The sequence below is a fragment of the Oncorhynchus kisutch genome, linkage group LG17 (assembly GCF_002021735.2).
Source record: "Oncorhynchus kisutch isolate 150728-3 linkage group LG17, Okis_V2, whole genome shotgun sequence".
NCBI lineage: Eukaryota > Metazoa > Chordata > Actinopteri > Salmoniformes > Salmonidae > Oncorhynchus > Oncorhynchus kisutch.
This window is the reverse complement of record NC_034190.2, coordinates 8107109-8129285: the sequence shown is the minus strand read 5'-3', so window position 1 is coordinate 8129285 and position 22177 is coordinate 8107109. Positions and strand designations below refer to the sequence as shown.

General features: G+C 46.1%; 1 protein-coding gene across 1 annotated transcript; it reads left to right on the top strand.

Annotated features, from left to right (window-relative positions):
• The first annotated feature begins 1462 nt into the window (after nt 1-1462).
• Nucleotides 1463-21636, top strand: LOC109908487 (SH3 domain-binding protein 5-like). Its single transcript, XM_020507142.2, has 6 exons — nt 1463-2213; nt 2619-2681; nt 3580-3708; nt 11598-11759; nt 18549-18722; nt 19299-21636. Exons 1-6 carry the CDS (start codon nt 1917-1919, stop codon nt 19932-19934), a joined length of 1461 nt encoding a protein of 486 aa, XP_020362731.1. The 5' UTR covers nt 1463-1916; the 3' UTR covers nt 19935-21636.
• Nucleotides 21637-22177: the final 541 nt, after the last annotated feature.

Below are 22177 nucleotides of genomic sequence, written 5' to 3'. Positions count from 1 at the left end.
TTGCACATTCTTCCATTGCAAAACTACCATTCCAGTATTTTACTTGCTATATTGTATTTACTTTGCCATCATGGCCTTTTTTGCCTTTACCTCCCTTCTCACCTCATTTGCTCACATTGTATATAGACTTGTTTATACTGCATTATTGACTGTATGTTTGTTTTTACTCCATGTGTAACTCTGTGTCGTTTTATCTGTCGAACTGCTTTGCTTTATCTTGGCCAGGTCGCAATTGTAAATGAGAACTTGTTCTCAACTTGCCTACCTGGTTAAATAAAGGTAAAATAAAATAAATAAATAAAATTGTAATGAAACAAGGGAGGAACTGAGGTGTAATTCCAACCTATGATGTAGGCTCCAGCTCAAGAGACATTACCTCTGCTTTCTTGTGGGGAGCAGTGATTAACCGTGCATAATAAAATATACTCTTAAATGAATTAGCCTGGCTACCGTCTTCTATCCATCCTCGTTTCGAACCAATAAAACGTGTGGTAGATCAACAAATGTTACAATTCCATTACCATCATTAGCCTAACATGTAGCAATATTGTCTGACCTTCCTGGTCAAAAGTAGTGCACTACATAGGGAATAGGGTGCTATTTTGGGGCGCAGGCTCGTGTCTTATCACTTTTAACACAAAATTCTCTCTGTCTGTATCTGTTCTCCAGGGGCTGCCTGGTGTGGCAGAACGTGGCTCACAGAGTGATTGTGGTTTCCCCCGCAGGGACAAGTCAAGAGGTTCTGGAAATGACAGAGTCACACTTGCCCCTTCTGTGTTATCATGAGAAAGGGATTACGAGAGGAAAACAGAAGGGGCATGAGAGAGGGATCAAGAGAGGAAAAGGAATAAGGATATATTTACATTAAATAATATTTTTCCATAATGAGTTGGCTAGAAAAGACTGGTACCCAGGCTACAGTGACTGGTATTGGGAAAGACTAAATGGAGTACGCAACTGCAAGTACTTTGTTTTTGTTGTTGCTATTGTCCATTGTCTCCTTTTGGGTCGGTGGGACAAATGATAAGAAGACATGTAAGACAGCCTGCAATCCCTGTAATTTTATGCATTACCAGAACTATTCAGACATGAGTTGTATGCATTTCCTGAGTGGCGCAGTGGTCTAAGGAACTGCATCTCAGTACTATGAGGCTTAACTACAGACACTCTGGTTTGATTCCAGGCTGTATCACACCTGGCAGTGAGTTCCATATGGAATTGTTTGGGTTTGGCTGGTGTAGGCCTTCATTGTAAATAAGAATGTGTTCTTAACTGACTTGCCTAGTTAAATAAAGGTTCAGTAAATGTAATTACAGAAGAGCCATGCATAACAATGTGGGGATTTAACATGCAAGTCTGCTATTAAATGCATTTAATGTTTAAACAAAAATACTGTATGATATGATTAAATCAAACATATCAATGAAGCCATTTCAAAAAATGTTCACAGCTGATACATTCGACACCAAGTGCTTTCAACACAGGGCAGGGGGATTGATACAAAGCTTGTTTGACAGCCATATACATGTTTAATGCCTTCAAACGTATGTTTTTTTTGCTGATTTTTTATCGCAAAAGTCATATTATGACAAGAAGTCAGAAGGACCGGTTTGTCTAAAGTAATTGTACTGGTTCAAGCTACGGGACAGATCATGTAATGACGTGATCTGGTGTAAATGGAGCAAGTGGAGTTGGTCACCTACCTGCAAATTCAGCGCGATACCAGCTAATAGCTAGCTAACCTTAGCTAGTTATCCAGCCAATTAAAGCAATGCCTTGATGACAGCATTTAGCTAGCTAACAACAGAGACCTAGCTGCTAGTTTAGCTAGGAATAGTTGCTCATTGCAAACGTGAATTTCCGACATGTGGTGCACGTAGCACGTATTTGTACATTTATACGACTTGCATAAATGGATGCTTCACCTCTGGGCGAGCAAACCCCCGAAACACAGTCGGCCACGAATGGAACCAGGGAGCTCGCGTGAAAGTCCATTCGGTTCCGGGGGTCCCGATCCGTCGGACATACGCGAGGAGACCCCCGGCGAAGAGGCTGAGGATGGGGACAACAGCATCCTGAGAGAAGGGGGAGGGAACGAAAACACTCTGGACAACATGAAAACAGAGTGTGAGGATGATGGTGACACTGGGAAAAATGTTGATGCTGCTAATGAAGAAGGCAAATATGAAGAGGAATTGGACCCTAGAATTCAGGCAAGTTTAGAATTTTATTAAACGTGTCTGTAGTACAGCAGCCGGTACAGTATCTGACTTCTTTCATGTTTGTCATTGCAAACCCATGCTCCATACTGCTTATATTCCGCTGTCAATATAGCGACATTAGCTGTAAATAACCATAGACAAAACTAAATGTCAGTATGGCAGACTCTTGCATCATTTAGCTTAAATGCAATTTAAATCCCACATCTGCATTGCAAATGGCTTCCACAATTTCACAGGGATTTATTTCATACTTATTGTAATGAAGTTTATGGCCAGGCCAAACCCAATATGAAACATTCTCTCTTATTGTGATGAAGGCCAGTCCCAATACTAAATATTTGCCCTTTTTTTCCTTCTCTCTCTCTCTCTCTCTCTCTCTCTCTCCCTCTCTCCCAGGAGGAGCTAGAGCACCTCAATCAGGCCAGTGATGAAATCAACAAGGTGGAACTGAAACTGGATGTGAGTGAGCTTTTTGTCAGCTAGCCTCATAACCCAGAATGAAATCTAACATGTCTGGGGAGTCTAAGTCTGTTCTGGAACAAATAGATCAGATCAGCCACACAACCCAACATGGTACGGTGTCTGTATGACTGATAGTCAGTTTATAAAACATAAAAAACACCTGCTCTTTCCATGACCGACTGACCAGGTGACTCCAGCTGAAAGCTATGATCCCTTATTGATGTTATCGACACTTCAATCGGTGTAGATAAAGGAAAGGAGAAAGGTTAAAGAAGGATTTTTAAGCCTTGAGACAATAGAGACATGGGTTGTGTTTTGTTGCCATTCAGAAGGCCACACATACAAGAACTGCAACACTGCTGGGTTTTTCCACACTCAACAGTTTCCCATATTATATCAAGAATGGTCCACCACCCAAAAGACATCCAGCCAACTTGACACAACTGTGGGGAGCGTTGGAGTCAACAAGGGCCAGCACGCTTTCGACATGTCCCAACAGGGAAAAAGGGGAAGGTGTTCCTAATGTTTGGTATACCCAGTGTATGCTAGTGCTATACTTTAGAAGCTGTCTTTCTTGGGGCGTAGCCTACTCACTCTTTCTCTTGGTGTTGACATAGATAATGTCATGTGATTCAGGTCTCACTAAGCCGCAAGGTCCTCGTCAACACACTCTTAATTCACTGCACACAGTAATGTAAAGGTTTACCTTTCCACATGTTGTTATTGAGCAGAGGTCAGAGAAGCAGTGTGCATGAGATGACTTACTTCCCTTGCCTCAAGGTCTATTGTGAAGACCTCTTGAGGATTGTTATTGAAGTGATATAATTTGATGGTAGCCTATCAATTACATTACTGCGCTATGAGGTTAACTGGGGAATGTCTCTCTCCCCTTCAGGATGCTAGGTCCAGCTACAGGAGGATCCTCACTGACTCAGCCAGGAAGCTCAATGCTCAGGGCTCCCAGCTAGGGACCTGCATTGAGAAGGCCAGGCCCTACTACGAAGCCCGCAGACTAGCCAAAGAGGTTGGTGTTTGTGTGGGGTTGTGTGTCGGACTGGATGTGTGTTTTGAGTGGTGTTTGGGTGCTCATCGAAAGGTTTTTAATATTATCTCTGGTGTGGCAAAATAGCCATTTAGTTACCCAGCCTCTGTCAACCTACAGTGCCTTCGGGAAAGTATTCAGACCCCTTGACTTCAATCTACACACAGTACCACATAATGACAAAGCAAAACATTTTTTGGGGAAAAATGGTGCCGAAGAACATGGCTGACATTTTACATTCTCTGCTATTTTATGTTTTTTGCGTTTTGTGTAATTTTATTTTTTAGCTTATTGTGTACGTAATGTTGCTGCTACCGTCTCTTATGACCAAAAATAACTTCTGGACTTCAGATAAGCGATTACTGGGCCTCCCGGGTGACGTAGTGGTCTAGGGCACTGCATTGCAGTGCTATCTGTGCCACCAGAGACTCTGGGTTCGCGCCCAGGCTCCTTCGCAGCTGGGCCTTGACCGGGAGGTCCGTGGGGTGACGCACAATTGGCCTAGCGTCATCCGGGTTAGGGAGGGTTTGGCCGGTAGAGATATCCTTGTCTCATCGCGCACTAGCGACTCCTGTAGCGGGCCGGGTGCAGTGCGCGCAAACCAAGGTTGCCAGGTGCACAGTGTTTTCCTCCGACACATTAGTGCGGCTGGCTTCCGGGTTGGAGGCTGCTTCTGTGTTGTGTTTCGGAGGACGCATGGCTTTCAACCTTCGTCTCTCCCGAGCCCGTACAGGAGTTGTAGCGATGAGACAAGATAGTAACTACTAACAATTGGATACCACGAAAAGGGGGTAAAAAATAAAAAAAATAAGAAAAGTGATTACTCACCACGGACTGGAAGATTTTTTTTTCCTTTAACGAGTCTGACGAGAAGGATATCCTGCTTTCTTTCACTGGAACAGGCCCAGATCCATGCCTTTTGCGTGAAGAAAAGGGGACGCAGAGCGGGGATCCTTCTGAGAATCCGGAGGCGAGCGAGTAAACTCCCAGTGCCTTCCATTCTTGCTAACGTGCAATCATTGGAAAATAAAATTGATTACCTACTATGGAGATTATCCTACCAACGGGACATTAAAAACTGTAACATCTTATGTTTCACAGAGAAGTGGCTGAACGAAAATACGGACAATGTAGAGCTAGCGGGATTTTCCATGCGCCGGCAGAACAGAGACGCTACCTCTGGTAAGATGACGAGTGGGGGTGTGTGTCTTTTTGTCAATAACAGCTGGTGCGCGATGTCTAATATTTAAAAAAGTCTCGGTATTGCTCACCTGAGGTAGAGTACCATATGATAAGCTGCAGACCACACCATCTACCAAGAGAGTCCTCATTTGTATTATTCGTAGCAGTCTATTTACCACCTCAAAACGATGCTGGCACTAAGACCGCACTCAACGAACTCTATAAGGCCATAAGCAAAGAAGAAAATGCTCTCCCAGAAGCGGCGCTCCTAGTGGCCGGGGACTTTAATGCAGGCAAACTTAAATCAGTTTTGCCAAATTTTTACCAACATGTCCAACCAGGGGGGGGAAAAAAATCCTAGACCACTTTTACTCCACATACAGAGATGCATACAAAGCTCTCCCCCGCCCTCCATTTGGCAAATCTGACAAATTTTATCCTCCTGATTCCTGCTTACAAGCAATAACTAAAGCAGGAAGTAACAGTGACTCGCTCAATACGGAAGTGGTCAGATGATGCGGATGCTACACTACAGGACTGTTTTGCTAGCACAGACTGGAATATATTCCAGGATTCATCCAATGGCATCGAGGAATACACCACCTCAGTCATCGGCCTCATCAATAAATGGATCGATGACGTTGCCCCCACAGTGACTGTACATACATACCCCAATCAGAAGCCATGGATTACAGGCAACATCCGCATCGAGGTAAAGGCTAGAGCTGCTGCTTTCAAGGAGAGGGAGACTAATCCGGACCCTTATAAGAAATCCCGCTATGCCCTCAGACTAACCATCAAACAAGCAAAGCATCAATACAGGATTAAGATGACGCTACCACCACCATGCTTCACCGTAGGGAGGGTGCCAGATTCCCTCCAGATGTGACGCTTGGTATTCAGGCCAAAGAGTTCAATCTTGGTTTCATCAGACCAGAGAATCTTGTTTCTCATGGTCTGAGAGTCTATAGGTGCCTTTTGGCAAATTCCAAGCGAGCAAACTCCAAGTGTGCCTTTTACTGAGGAGTGGTTGCCGTCTGGCCACTCTACCATAAAGACCTAATTGGTGGAGTGCCGCAGAGATGGGAGAACCCTCCAGAAGGCCAACCATCTCCAGAGGAACCATCATATTCTTGGTCACCTCCCTGACCAAGGCTCTTCTCCCCCGATTGCTCAGTTTGGCTGGGCGTCCAGCTCTAGGAAGAGTCTTTGTGGTTCCAAACTTCTTCCATTTAAGAATGATGGAGGCCACTGTGTTCTTGGGGACCTTCAATGCTGCAGACATTTTTTGGTACCCTTCCCCACATCTGTGCTTCGACAACATCCTGTCTTGGAGCTTGACGGACAATTCCTTCAACCTTATGGCTTGATTTTCGCTCTGACGTGCACTGTCAACTGAGGGACCTTATATTGACAGGTGTATACCTTTCCAAAATCATGTCCAATCTATTGAATTAACCACAGGTGAACTCAAATCAAGTTGTAGAAACATCCCAAGGATGATCAATGGAAACAGAATGCACCTGAGCTCAATTTCAAGTCTCATATCAAAGGGTTTGAATACTTATGTAAATATGGTATTTCTGATTTTAATACATTTTCTACAAATTAAAAAAAAAACTGTTTTCGCTTTGTCATGATGGGATATTTTGTGTGTGTGTGTATATTGCTGAGGACTTTTTAAAAAGGTATTTAATCCATTTTAGAATAAGTGTGTAACATAATAAAATGTCAAAGGGTTTGAATACGATCCGAAGGCACTGTATATTTGCATAACTTAATCCACACACATGAATGTGTAAAAAACAACAACATTTCATTAAGATTCTTATATGAATTTAACCTTCCAAGTTGTTGTTATAGACGTAGTACACGAAGCCGCCTAATGAGTCATCCTTATTGATTACGTAAAACAATTTAACCTTTGGAAGGTGAACTTTTCACCCCAGTCTGAGGTCCCTTGGTGAAACGGGGCACGAGTGCCAGTCCATGTTTAATCAACGTTGCGAAGGGTATTTCCAAACTGTAATTAGAACTAATGGAAATATTTCGTGTAACCCTCAGGGATCTAATTGAAACCAATTAAGTAAATCATGGATTGGAAATGTGATCTGGTTAGCAGCAACCAACCTCACGGCCAATGCAGCAGAGGAAAGGAGAAGACACTGGGATCAGCATTTCTTCTAGACATTTAGCTTTGTCTGTGTCTAATGTCTGTGTCTAATGTCTGTGTCTATGTCTGTGTCTAATGTCTGTGTCTATGTCTGTGTCTATGTCTGTGTCTGTGTCTGTCTGTGTCTGTCTATGTCTGTGTCTGTGTCTGTGTCTGTCTGTGTCTGTCTATGTCTGTCTCTATGTCTGTCTCTATGTCTGTCTCTATGTCTGTCTCTATGTCTGTCTCTATGTCTGTCTCTATGTCTGTCTCTATGTCTGTCTCTATGTCTGTCTATGTCTGTCTCTATGTCTGTGTCTATGTCTGTGTCTATGTCTGTGTCTATGTCTGTGTCTATGTCTGTGTCTATGTCTGTGTCTGTCTGTCTGTCTATGTCTGTCTGTGTCTGTCTGTCTATGTCTGTCTGTCTGTCTCTGTGTCTGTCTCTGTGTCTATGTCATCTATGTCATCTGTCTGTCTATGTCTGTGTCTATGTCTGTCTCTGTGTCTGTCTATGTCTGTCTCTGTGTCTGTCTATGTCTGTGTCTGTGTGTCTGTCTATGTCTGTGTCTGTGTGTGTCTGTCTGTTTCTGTGTCTGTGCTTAAGGAAACTGGCACCGTGTGACCAATGTAAATCTACATTTTCCTTTTTGGAAAGTATTCCCGTTGACTTATTCCACATTTTGTTGTTGTTACAGCTTCATTTTAAAATGGATTAAATTGAGATGTATTTTCACTGACTTATACACAAACCCCATAACGTCAACGTGGAATTACAGGGCCTTCAGAATGTATTCACGCCTCTTGACTTATTCCACATTTTGTTGTGTTAGACCTGAATTTATAATTAATATAATAGTTGTGTTTATCTATTTTGAATTCAGGCTATATCTTTAAAATAAAAATAAAAAATCTCACCCATGAATGCTCAAATATCCCATAATGACAAAGTGAAAACATGTTTTGTTTTTTTGAAATTTTGCAAAATGTGTTAAATGAAATACTTAATATACATAAGTATTCACAGCCCTGAGTCAATACTTTGTAGAAGCACCTTTGGCGGTGATTACAGCGGTGAGGGTTTCTGGGTAAGTTTCTAAGAGCTTTCCACACCTGGATTATGTAACATTTTACCATTATTCTTTTCAAAATTCTTCAAGCTCTGTTAAAATTGGTTGTTGATCGTTGCTAGACAACCATTTTCAGGTCTTGCCATAGATTTGAGTAGATTTAAGTCAAAACTGTAACTCGGCCACTCAGGAACATTCAGTGTCTTCTTGGTGAGCAATTCCAACTGTTTTTAGGTTATTGTCCTGATGGAAGGTGACTTAATCTCCCAGTGTCTGGTGGAAAGCAGACTAAACCAGGTTTTCCTCAAGGATTTTGCCTGTGCTTAGCTCATTTACGTAGATCCTGAAACTCCCCAGGGCGTAACGATGACAAGCATACCCATAACATGATGCAGCCATCACTATGCTTGAAAATATGGAGAGTGGTACTCAGTGTTGTAATGGATTTACCCCAAACATAACGCTTTGTATTCAGGACATAAAGTTAATTTCCTTCCCGCATATTTTGCATTATTACTTTAGTTTCTTGTTGCAAAACAGGATGAATGTTTTGGAATATTTTTATTCTGTACAGGCTTCCTTCTTTTCACTCTGTCATTTAGGTTAGTATTGTGGAGTAACTACAATGTTGTTGATCCGTCTGTGGTTTTCATCCTATCACAGCCATTTAAACTCTGACTGTTTTAAGTCACCCTTGTCCTCATGTTGTCCTCATGTTGAAATCCCTGAGCGGTTTCCTTCCTCTCCAGCAACTGATTTAGGAAGGACACCTGTATCTTTGTAGTGACTTGTTGTATTGATACACCATCCAACGTGTAATTAATAACTTCACCAATCACTTCGCTCAAAGGGAAATTCAGCGTCTGCTTATTTATTTAATCTACCAATAGGTGCCATTCTTTGCGTGGCATTGAAAAAAAACCTCCCTGGTCTTTGTCGTTGAATGTGTTTTTTGAAATTCACTTCTCGACTGAGGGACCTTACAATTATCTGTATGTGCGTGGTACAGAGTTGAGGTACTCATTCAAAAATCATGTTAACTTATGTGACTTGTTCAGCACATTTTTCGTCCTCCAACCTATTTCTGTTTGCCATAACAAAGGGGTTGAATACTTCTTAACTCAAAGACATCGCAGCTTTTCATTTTTCAATCCATTTTGAATTCAGGCTGTAACACAACAAAATGTGGAATAAGAATAAGTCAAGGGAGTGCGACTACTTTCTGAAGGCCCTGTAGAGGAGAAAAGTAGAAATAATCTGGGCGGTATAATTTCCCAGGCATTTAGATGTTAACTACGTCGACGTCTATTCAGGAGACAAGACAACCAAGCACTTTTTTGTTGTTGTTTGATTTAAAAAAGGACCTGCCTGGTGTGTTCCTTGTTCTTCATGATGCTCTCTGCGCTTTTAACGGACCTCTGAGACTATCACAGTGCAGGTGCATTTATACGGAGACTTGTTTTTTTTTTTTTTTTTAATTGTACCTTTATTTAACCAGGCAAGTCAGTTAAGAACACATTCTTATTTTCAATGACGGCCTGGGAACAGTGGGTTAACTGCCTGTTCAGGGGCAGAACGACAGATTTGTACCTTGTCAGCTCGGGGGTTTGAACTCGCAACCTTCCGGTTACTAGTCCAACGCTCTAACCACTAGGCTACGCTGCCGCCCCACACACAGGTGGATTGTATTTATCATCATTAGTCATTTAGGTCAACATTGGATCATTCAGAGATCCTCACTGAACTTCTGGAGAGAGTTTGCTGCACTGAAAGTAAAGGGGGCTGAATAATTTTGCACGCCCAATTTTTCAGTTTTTGATTTGTTAAAAAAGTTTGAAATATCCAATAAATGTCGTTCCACTTCATGATTGTGTCCCACTTGTTGTTGATTCTTCACAAAAAAATACAGTTTTATATCTTTATGTTTGAAGCCTGAAATGTGGCAAAAGGTCGCAAAGTTCAAGGGGGCCGAATACTTTCGCAAGGCACTGTATTTATTATTCTGTCCTCAAAACAGTTGCTTGGTTCGACCTGGCACACGTCTGACTGCTATTGAGCGAGACAGACAGTCAAGGGAACCGTGTCACAAAAATTATTAGAACTGGTGTTCAAGAGTGAAGCAGTCATCAATCTTTGCCTGACGACCCTAAACTTTGGGCAACCTTGTGCGTCTATCCAGCCCCGACCCCTCCTGCTGATGCGGCCTCTCTCCGGCTCCATCCCCTCCTGGGATTCTGAGTCACATTGGCCGTGTTCCAAATGGCACCCTATTCCCTTTATAGTGCACTACTTTTGACCAGGGCCTATAAGGGTAGTAGTGCACTATATATAGGGAATAGTGTGCCACTTGGGACCTACACCTCGTCTCGAAGTGCCCCTCTCCTTCTCCCTAAACCAACATGGACAAATCTTCCCCCTCTCTGGCTGTGACATAATTTACCAACTAGAATGACTAGAATACGATGAGGATCAGCTATTTTCATGGTTCACTTCTCTATGATTTGTAGCTGTTGCTGCCGTCTTCTTGTTTTATAGCTGGTGATGGGGAGACTTCCTGTTTTATAGCTGGTGATGGGTGATAGGGAGACTTCCTGTTTTATAGCTGGTGATGGGTGATGGGGAGACTTCCTGTTTTATAGCTGGTGATGGGGAGACTTCCTGTTTTATAGCTGGTGATGGGTGATGGGGAGACTTCCTGTTTTATACCTGGTGATGGGGAGACTTCCTGTTTTATAGCTGGTGATGGGTGATGGGGAGACTTCCTGTTTTATAGCTGGTGATGGGTGATGGGGAGACTTCCTGTTTTATAGCTGGTGATGGGTGATGGGGAGACTTCCTGTTTTATAGCTGGTGATGGGGAGACTTCCTGTTTTATAGCTGGTGATGGGGAGACTTCCTGTTTTATAGCTGGTGATGGGGAGACTTCCTGTTTTATAGCTGGTGATGGGGAGACTTCCTGTTCTATAGCTGGTGATGGGGAGACTTCCTGTTTTATAGCTGGTGATGGGGAGACTTCCTGTTTTATAGCTGGTGATGGGGAGACTTCCTGTTTTATAGCTGGTGATGGGGAGACTTCCTGTTTTATAGCTGGTGATGGGGAGACTTCCTGTTTTATAGCTGGTGATGGGGAGACTTCCTGTTTTATAGCTGGTGATGGGGAGACTTCCTCTTTTATAGCTGGTGATGGGGAGAATTCCTGTTTTATAGCTGGTGATCTGGAGACTTCCTGTTTTCCTGTCACCATCAACATCATTCTCCTGATTTTAGAGGCTAATTCTAACTTCCATTTAAATCTGATTTTCATTTAGTCATGGATTGATGTCAATGGGAATTACATTTGAACTTTACTGTAAATAAGGATTCGTCCCTTAGTAATTGGTTTGTCGTATGATTGGTTGTGGTGTGTCTCTTACTATGATTCATTGTAGTGTCCTCAGCTGAACTAAGATTGGTTGTTGTTTTCATAGGCCCAGCAGGAGACGCAGAAGGCAGCGTTGCGGTACGAGAGAGCCGTCTCCATGCATACGGCTGCCAGGGAGATGGTGTACGTGGCAGAGCAGGGGCTCCTGGCAGACAGGAACACTCTGGACCCCACCTGGCAGGAGATGCTCAACCACGCCACCTCCAAGGTACAGAGAGAGCGAGAGAGAAGAGGGGGACCTCCAAGGCACAGGGAGAGAGGAGGGGGACCTCCAAGGCACAGGGAGAGAGGAGGGGGACCTCCAAGGCACAGGGAGAGAGGAGGGGGACCTCCAAGGCACAGGGAGAGAGGAGGGGGACCTTCAAGGTACAGGGAGAGGACAGGTTGTAGCTGTGGCAGACCAGGAGTGCTGATCTCCGAAGTGCTTTGTGAATACAGGACCAGGGCTATTCAACTCTGGTTCTGATGGGCCGAAACAACACTTCTGGTTTCATTTTCTCCTTCTAATCAGCGACTGATTCAGACATGGTATGGCAGGTGAGGGGTTAACTACCGGGTAGAAAGAAAAACCCATTAGTACTTCAACCCAAAGTCCAGGAGTTGGTTTGTACTAGACAGTGAAAACTTGTGGCTAATAGTGCTGAGAGATTAGTGAGAGATTAGTGAGAGATTAGTGAGAGATTAGTGAGAGATTAGTGCTTTTTGAGGTCCGTTTGTTTGGTTATTATTTTTAAATATCAAGGTTTTCAATTTCAGTTTCGACAACAACAAAAAATGTCAACAAATGTATTATGAAAAATTGACATTAAAATGATTTGATTTAAAAAAAATGGAAATTCCAAAGGCCAAAATAGTGGACATTCAATTGCCAAAACGTTGAAAATATTCCCTTGTCTCTGTCAGGTCCACGTGGGGTAGACCTTATTATTTTTAATGTCATACTCGACTCTGCTCAGCCAGCCAGACAGTGTTATCTCTGAGTTCCCCATACTGTACTGTCTTTAGTCATCTTATTTAGCTAGCCTGTCTAACGATGCTGCAGAGCTGTCTGACCAAATCATTTTACTACTTCTTCAAAGTAGATGAGGTATACTTTCACGAACTGTCTCTATCCCTCTCTCTCATCTTTGTGTTGTTTACAGTCCTCTCTCATCTTTGTGTTGTTTACAGTCCTCTCTCATCATTGTGCTGTTTACAGTCCTCTCTCATCTCTGTGTTGTTTACAGTCCTCTCTCTCATCTTTGTGTTGTTTACAGTCCTCTCTCTCATCTTTGTGTTGTTTACAGTCCTCTCTCTCATCTTTGTGTTGTTTACAGTCCTCTCTCTCATCTTTGTGTTGTTTACAGTCCTCTCTCTCATCTTTGTGTTGTTTACAGTCCTCTCTCTCATCTTTGTGTTGTTTACAGTCCTCTCTCTCATCTTTGTGTTGTTTACAGTCCTCTCTCTCATCTTTGTGTTGTTTACAGTCCTCTCTCTCATCTTTGTGTTGTTTACAGTCCTCTCTCTCATCTTTGTGTTGTTTACAGTCCTCTCTCTCATCTTTGTGTTGTTTACAGTCCTCTCTCTCATCTTTGTGTTGTTTACAGTCCTCTCTCTCATCTTTGTGTTGTTTACAGTCCTCTCTCTCATCTTTGTGTTGTTTACAGTCCTCTCTCTCATCTTTGTGTTGTTTACAGTCCTCTCTCTCATCTTTGTGTTGTTTACAGTCCTCTCTCTCATCTTTGTGTTGTTTACAGTCCTCTCTCTCATCTTTGTGTTGTTTACAGTCCTCTCTCGTCTTTGTGTTGTTTACAGTCCTCTCTCGTCTTTGTGTTGTTTACAGTCCTCTCTCTCATCTTTGTGTTGTTTACAGTCCTCTCTCATCTTTGTGTTGTTTACAGTCCTCTCTCGTACAGTCTGTGTATCTAATTTAAGGTAGCAGGCTTTAAAGTGTATCCATCTCTGTCCGAGACGGAAATAACAGGCGCAATGGATTATGGATCATGTAGTTAATTACCGCGTTTGTTTATTTTGTTGCTAAACTAGGTTGAATATTTGCCTAACTCCCTTCAGCGTACCACATAGTTCTTGACTTCTCTCTAGAGAAACAGCGCGTCGGGCTGAAAACCCCCACAACTAAATTGAATTCAAATCATTTAACAGACATCGGTCAACCGAGGACAGGTCTATGGTAGACCGTTAAGAAGACAGAGGACAGGTCTATGGTAGACCGAGGACAGGTCTATGGTAGACCGTTAAGAAGACCGAGGCCGGGTCTATGGCAGACCGTTAAGAAGACCGAGGACAGGTCTATGGCAGACCGTTAAGAAGACAGAGGACGGGTCTATGGTAGACCGAGGACAGGTCTATGGTAGACCGTTAAGAAGACCGAGGCCGGGTCTATGGCAGACCGTTAAGAAGACAGAGGACAGGTCTATGGTAGACCGAGGACAGGTCTATGGTAGACCGTTAAGAAGACCGAGGACAGGTCTATGGTAGACCGTTAAGAAGACTGAGGACAGGTCTATGGTAGACCAAGGACAGGTCTATGGTAGACCGAGGACAGGTCTATGGTAGACCGTTAAGAAGACAGAGGATGGGTCTATGGTAGACCGTTAAGAAGACCGAGGACAGGTCTATGGTAGACCGAGGACAGGTCTATGGTAGACCGATAAGAAGACAGAGGACAGGTCTATGGTAGACCGATAAGAAGACCGAGGACAGGTCTATGGCAGACCGTTAAGAAGACCGAGGACAGGTCTATGGTAGACCGAGGACAGGTCTATGGTAGACCGTTAAGAAGACAGAGGACGGGTCTATGGCAGACCGAGGACAGGTCTATGGTAGACCGAGGACGGGTCTATGGTAGACCGATAAGAAGACAGAGGACAGGTCTATGGTAGACCGATAAGAAGACCGAGGACAGGTCTATGGCAGACCGTTAAGAAGACCGAGGACAGGTCTATGGTAGACCGAGGACAGGTCTATGGTAGACCGTTAAGAAGACAGAGGACGGGTCTATGGCAGACCGAGGACAGGTCTATGGTAGACCGAGGACGGGTCTATGGCAGACCGATAAGAAGACCGAGGACAGGTCTATGGCAGACAGAGGACAGGTCTATGGCAGACCGAGGACAGGTCTATGGTAGACCGATAAGAAGACAGAGGACAGGTCTATGGCAGACAGAGGACAGGTCTATGGCAGACAGAGGACAGGTCTATGGCAGACAGAGGACAGGTCTATGGCAGACAGAGGACAGGTCTATGGCAGACAGAGGACAGGTCTATGGCAGACAGAGGACAGGTCTATGGCAGACAGAGGACAGGTCTATGGCAGACAGAGGACAGGTCTATGGCAGACAGAGGACAGGTCTATGGCAGACAGAGGACAGGTCTATGGCAGACAGAGGACAGGTCTATGGCAGACAGAGGACAGGTCTATGGCAGACAGAGGACAGGTCTATGGCAGACAGAGGACAGGTCTATGGCAGACAGAGGACAGGTCTATGGCAGACAGAGGACAGGTCTATGGCAGACAGAGGACAGGTCTATGGCAGACAGAGGACAGGTCTATGGTAGACAGAGGACAGGTCTATGGCAGACCGATAAGAAGACATGGAGGGCGGAAACACTTCTGTTTTTATTTTTAATTCTCTCTTTCTCAGCACGGACTGATTCAGACCTGGTACAGAGATGTTCTCTGTACTAGAGAATGACAGAGAGTAGTGTGAACGGCCCAGTACATCACTGGGGCCAAGCTTCCAGCCATGCAGGACCTCTATACCAGGCGGTGTCAGAGGAAGGCCCTAAAAATTGTCAAAGACTCCAGTCACCCAAGTTATAGACTGTTCTCTCTACGACCGCACGGCAAGCGGTACCGGAGCGCCAAGTCTAGGACCAAAAGGCTCCATAACAGCTTCTACCCCCCAAGCCATAAGACTCCTGAACAACTAACCCCCCCCCCCCCCCCCCCCCCCCCCCCCCACTGCTGCTACTTGCTGTTTATTAACTATGCAAATTACCTTTACCCCTATCTGCATGTACAAATTCCCTCGACTAACCTGTGTCCTCACACATTGACTCGGTTCCTGTACCCCCTGTATATAGCCTCGTTATTAGTTTATTTAGTAAATATTTTCTTAACCAACAATGCAGTTCAAGAAATCGAGTTAAGGGCTTATAAGTAATCATTTCACAGTAAGGTGTTGTATTGGGTGCATGTGACAAAATTTGATGTGATGACCCAGTCCTGGAGTTGATTATCTCAGTACTAGATAATCACTAGCTTACTAGTGGCTAAAGCTTATCTATGGTAGACGGTGAATGATGGTGGAGGGGAAAGAGTGTGAGAACTATCAATCTCTTCATCCTACAAGTAGTGTAGTTGAATCAGGTCCCGTGTGAAACGTTAAGCCTCTTCGTCGGAGTGGATGTTTTAAGGGTGTCTGTTTACTATGTCTCCCAGCATGGTGCAGGTGGACGGACACTCTCTGTGCTTAATTCATGTGTTCCAGTACTCTTTGTAAAGATCATTGTCGGACGTCCTCGTTCTCATGTAATGGAGTGCCGCTATTCTGTTCTGCTATGGAAGTGATTCACAGGCCACTTAACGTGTGTGTATGTATATATATCTATTCTGTCTGTGTGTGTGTGTGTGTGTGTGTGTGTGTGTATATATATGTGTGTGAGATGTGTAGTTTTTTTAATTTTTAATTAAAATTTTGCCCCTTTTTCTCCCCAATTTCGTGGTATCCAATCGTTTTTTTTTAGTAGCTACTATCTTGTCTCATCGCTACAACTCCCGTACGGGCTCAGGAGAGACAAAGGTTGAAAGTCATGCGTCCTCCGACACACAACCCAACCAAGCTTCTTAACACAGCGCGCATCCAACCCGGAAGCCAGCCGCACCAATGTGTCGGAGGAAACACCGTGCACCTGGCAACCTTGGTTAGTGCGCACTGCGCCCGGCCCGCCACAGGAGTCGCTGGTGCGCGATGAGACAAGGATATCCCTACCGGCCAAACCCTCCCTAACCCGGGTGACGCTAGGCCAATTGTGCGTCGCCCCACTGACCTCCCGGTCGCGGCCGGTTACGAGTCTCTGATGGCACAGTTGGCGCTGCAGTACAGTGCCCTTAACCACTGCACCACCCGGGAGGCCGAAGAGAGGGACTCTCACCCAGGTATTATCATCACCTAACAGCTGGTAGGGCTGCTGATGCCTTAATAATGCTTTGTTCCTCCCAGAGGGACGGTGTGAGGGACGGTGTGAGGGACGGTGTGAGGGTTGTTGTAAGGGTTGGTGTGAGGGACGGTGTGAGGGTTGGTGTGAGGGACGGTGTGAGGGTTGGTGTGAGGGACGGTGTGAGGGTTGGTGTGAGGGACGGTGTGAGGGACGGTGTGAGGGACGGTGTGAGGGACGGTGTGAGGGTTGGTGTGAGGGACGGTGTGAGGGTTGGTGTGAGGGACGGTGTGAGGGTTGGTGTGAGGGTTGGTGTGAGGGTTGGTGTGAGGGTTGGTGTGAGGGTTGGTGTGAGGGCGGTGTGAGGGACGGTGTGAGGGACGGTGTGAGGGACGGTGTGAGGGACGGTGTGAGGGACGGTGTGAGGGTTGGTGTGAGGGTTGGTGTGAGGGTTGGTGTGAGGGACGGTGTGAGGGACGGTGTGAGGGACGGTGTGAGGGTTGGTGTGAGGGACGGTGTGAGGGACGGTGTGAGGGACGGTGTGAGGGTTGGTGTGAGGGTTGGTGTGAGGGTTGGTGTGAGGGTTGGTGTGAGGGTTGGTGTGAGGGTTGGTGTGAGGGTTGGTGTGAGGGACGGTGTGAGGGTTGGTGTGAGGGCGGTGTGAGGGTTGGTGTGAGGGTTGGTGTGAGGGACGGTGTGAGGGACGGTGTGAGGGACGGTGTGAGGGTTGGTGTGAGGGACGGTGTGAGGGACTGTGTGAGGGACGGTGTGAGGGTTGGTGTGAAGGTTGATGTGAGGGACGGTGTGAGGGACGGTGTGAGGGTTGGTGTGAGGGACGGTGTGAGGGACGGTGTGAGGGACGGTGTGAGGGTTGGTGTGAGGGTTGGTGTGAGGGTTGGTGTGAGGGACGGTGTGAGGGTTGGTGTGAGGGAAGGTGTGAGGGACGGTGTGAGGGACGGTGTGAGGGTTGGTGTGAGGGACGGTGTGAGGGAAGGTGTGAGGGGCGGTGTGAGGGTTGGTGTGAGGGACGGTGTGAGGGACGGTGTGAGGGACGGTGTGAGGGTTGGTGTGAGGGTTGGTGTGAGGGTTGGTGTGAGGAACGGTGTGAGGGACGGTGTGAGGGTTGGTGTGAGGGTTGGTGTGAGGGTTGGTGTGAGGGTTGGTGTGAGGGACGGTGTGAGGGACGGTGTGAGGGACGGTGTGAGGGTTGGTGTGAGGGACGGTGTGAGGGACGGTGTGAGGGACGGTGTGAGGGTTGGTGTGAGGGACGGTGTGAGGGTAGGTGTGAGGGACGGTGTGAGGGTTGGTGTGAGGGACGGTGTGAGGGTTGGTGTGAGGGACGGTGTGAGGGTGGGTGTGAGGAACGGTGTGAGGGTTGGTGTGAGGGTTGGTGTGAGGGACGGTGTGAGGGTTGGTGTGAGGGTTGGTGTGAGGGACGGTGTGAGGGACGGTGTGAGGGACGGTGTGAGGTACGGTGTGAGGTACGGTGTGAGGGACGGTGTGAGGGACGGTGTGAGGGACGGTGTGAGGGTTGGTGTGAGGGACGGTGTGAGGGACTGTGTGAGGGACGGTGTGAGGGACGGTGTGAGAGGGACGGTGTGAGGGACGGTGTGAGGGACGGTGTGAGGGACTGTGTGAGGGACTGTGTGAGGGACTGTGTGAGGGATGGTGTGAGGTGAAATAACTGTTGTTTCTTTTCTCCTTGTTAAAGTGCCAGTGTGTTGATGCTGATGATTGATGGGGACAGAGACGCCTAGAGAGAGTGACGGTGGGTTGATGTCCGAAGGCATGACCGACGGCTGCTGATGGTGTGTGTATGTGTGTGTGTGTTCCCCAGGTTAACGAGGCAGAGGAGGAGCGGCTGCGGAGCGAGAGGGAGCACCAGCGGGTCACTCAGCTGTGCCAGGAGGCAGAACAACGTGTCCAGACCCTCCAGAAATCCCTCAAGAGGTTCATCATCAAGTCCAAACCTTATTTCGAGCTCAAGGCTCAGTTCAACCACCTACTAGAGGTGAGTAGCCTCGTCTCAGACAGAATGACCCATAGGGTAGAAGCTTATCTCTCTAAATGAGTTCACGATCGTACTCGCTGTAGGATAGTCGGTACATTCTATCTGTATCAATCTGCTAGTGTGATGTTACAGCAACACTTCAACTGCTTGCGTTGAGTCCACAACTGCTTGAGTCCACAACTGCTTGAGTCCACAACTGCTTGAGTCCACAACTGCTTGAGTCCACAACTGCTTGCGTCCACAACTGCTTGAGTCCACAACTGCTTGAGTCCACTATAAAGCTGCGGTGTCCCTCATGGTTTGGTGCTACGACCATTCTCTTTCTGATCGGCCATGTTTTAAGCAACACGTTAGTTTGAGAAGCTCCCGTTTTTTTATTTCAACTAAACCAGTGCATAAAGCAGACCGGCTCCGCGAGAGACTCGCACTGCTCAGCATTAAAAATAACACTGTTCTATTCTCAAGATTTCGACAAGCGGGCTCACCCAAGAACACTTACTTTAAAAGAAAAAACAGTGAACATTTTTTTGGGGGGGGTACAAATCCTGTTTACTTCAACTTCCTTTTTTTTTACAGGAACACAAGGCAAAGGTGGTGCAGCTGGAAGAACGCGTTGCAAGAGTAAAAATGCGCTACTCCGTCGCCCTGCGCAACCTGGAGCAAATCAGCGAGCAGATCCATGCCCAGAGGGGGCGTGTCCGAGCCAAGGGGGCCCGCCCAGTAGCTTGCGGTGGGCGGAGCTCCCCAGTGGGGGCGGAGGCTGACGTCAAAGCTGCTGTCGGGGTTCAGGTTGGAGGAGCATGTGGCGGAGGAGGAGGGTTGGAGGAGAAGGACTGGGCTGATGGAGAGAAGACCAGGCAGTGGGTGGAGAGACACCGAGAGCAGGGCTGGGGTCATAGGGAGAGGGGGGAGGCAGGGTCAGACTCCATGTCTGTCATCAGCCTCCAGACCATCGCCTCGGACCTGGAGAAGTGCGACTCGGTGGGGCACCTGGGGGACCTGAGTGACGTTAGCAGCCTGATGGGAGAGGACTGGGAGAGGCACCGGTCCCTGATGGCTGAGAACAGAGATAGGAACCCAAGGGCAGAGGAGAGAGTTGTGAGGGAGGTGGACATCCCTGCTCCAAGGCAGGATAGATTGGAGGTGGTGAGGGGGGTGATAGGGAGACAGGAGAGCTTTGTCAAGCAGCACCACAGAAGTGTGAGTTTGTGATACCAGAATAGAAGGCACTGTGTGATGAATGATCAGATAAAGGAATGAAATCAAGAGAGAGCAAAGAATACAGACGGCGATTGTGGAAGTTCTGTTTGAGAGATTGAAATGTAGAACACTGACAATGAGTCCCAAATAGAACCCTATTCCCTACATAGTGCACTACTTTTGACCAGGGCCTATAGGGAATAGGTTGCAATTTGGCACACAACCCTGCATCATTGTGACACTGCAGAGGGTAGTACCAGGGAAGTGGAGGGTGGCTGGTACATCATGCACACAGAGAGAGAAGAAGAAGAAGAAGTGTCAGGCGATTCACTAGGTCCTTGTGGGACTTGTAGTTCCTACACTCTAATCGGTCTATTGTTCAACACCAGTAAGATATCAGTGACCTGAGGTTAAGCTAGTCTTAACACCGTACTGTGTGTAAATACAGAGGCATAATAGATAACTTTACTTACAGTTTCACAGCTGAACGTTTTAATCAACCAAGTTTATTTTATCAATTTCGATTTTGACATTAGTCCCTTTTAAAAAGCCCTTTGTGCTTTTATTTCCAAATTGATTGAATTACCACAGAATTCGGTTTTCTGCTCGTCCTTGGAATGAACCAAATGTGTTGATACAAGCAATACTGCTCTCTCTCTCTCTCCCTCTTGAGTAAAAATAGATTTTAAAACATTTTAATTTAGTTATTAGACCTGTTTTGTGTTTTTACCCCAGTAGAATGTTCTGGAAATGTTCCCAGCACCTCGAGGGCCAACGACTCCCTCAGACACCAGACTGTAGAGAATGTCTCTGTCACTCACATTGACCCTTCTCTGACCTTTCACAATCCCTGCTTTCTGTCGGGAAGGAAAAAATGTGTCTGCTATCCTGATCTGACACAACAATGTGTGTCCAAAATGGGACCCTATTCCATATGTAGTGCACTACTTTTGACAAGACCACATTTTGGGTTCTGGTCAAAAAATAGTGCACTATATAGGGAATAGGGTGACATTTAGGACTCATGCAAGATGTTACACTGCATGGTGGGAAATGGTTCTAATTAACTCATTTTTACTATTGCGTAAACCATAAAGAACATTTTTTTTGTTTTTTTGAGGAACATCAGAAATAAGATTTTTAATTTTACTCAAATGTATTTTAAGTGCCTTTGACCCTCCTAATTGTTATTTTATTTTTGACATATTCTGAGAGTTTAATGCCCCTTTAATGTCTTTGATGACATTTTTTTGTAATCAGGGAATCCCAATTCTAACCATTAATTATTTAATTTCTTAACTGTCTTCCTTTTTAATAGTGAGACAATTTTTTGTGAAGTTTTCATTGTTTTAGATTTAAATACTTTAACAGTGTTTTACCATAGTTAACATAGTTGACAAATGTACCTGCATTTCACCTACTCTTAACGCCACTAAATTGTGTTGTTGTGCACCGCCTGGGTGTAGTAGATGGCTACGTTGTTTTTGTATCGGGGTTTTCACTTCCTGGGGTTATTTTTGAACCAGTTTCTTCTCTTGTTCATTTTGTACCTGTTGACGGGTACCTTACCTTGATTTTATTGATCTCACCAGACACGGACACTAAATCACTACACTAGAGAGACACAGAGAAGGAAGGAGGGAGGGAGGTAGAGAGAGAGGGAGGTAGAGAGAGAGGGAGGTAGAGAGAGAGGGAGGTAGAGAGAGAGGGGAGGGAGGTAGGGAGGTAGAGGGAGGTAGGGGAGGGTGGAGGGAGGTAGAGAGGGAGGGAGGTGGAGAGGGAGGGAGGGAGGTAGAGAGGGAGGGAGGGAGGTAGAGAGAGGAGGGAGGGAGATGGAGAGAGAGAGGGAGGGAGGGAGGTAGAGAGAGGGAGGGAGGGAGGTGGAGAGAGGGGAGGAGGTAGCGAGAGAGAAGAGAGGGAGGGAGGTAGAGAGAGAGAGGAGGGGAGGGAGAGAGGTAGACAGAGAGGGAGGGAGGGAGGTAGAAGGGAGGGAGGTAGAGAAGAGGAGGGAGAGAGAGGGAGGGAGGGAGGTAGAGAGAGAGAGAGGGAGGTAGAGAGAGAGAGAGGGAGGGTAGAGGAGAGAGAGGGAGGGAGGTAGAGGGAGGGAGGGAGGTAGATAGAGAGGGAGGGAGGTAGAGAGAGGGAGGGAGGTAGAGGGAGGGAGGTAGAGAGAGGGAGGGAGGTAGAGAGAGGGAGGGAGGTAGAGAGAGAGGGAGGGAGGTAGAGGGAAGGGAGGGAGGTAGAGAGAGGGAGGT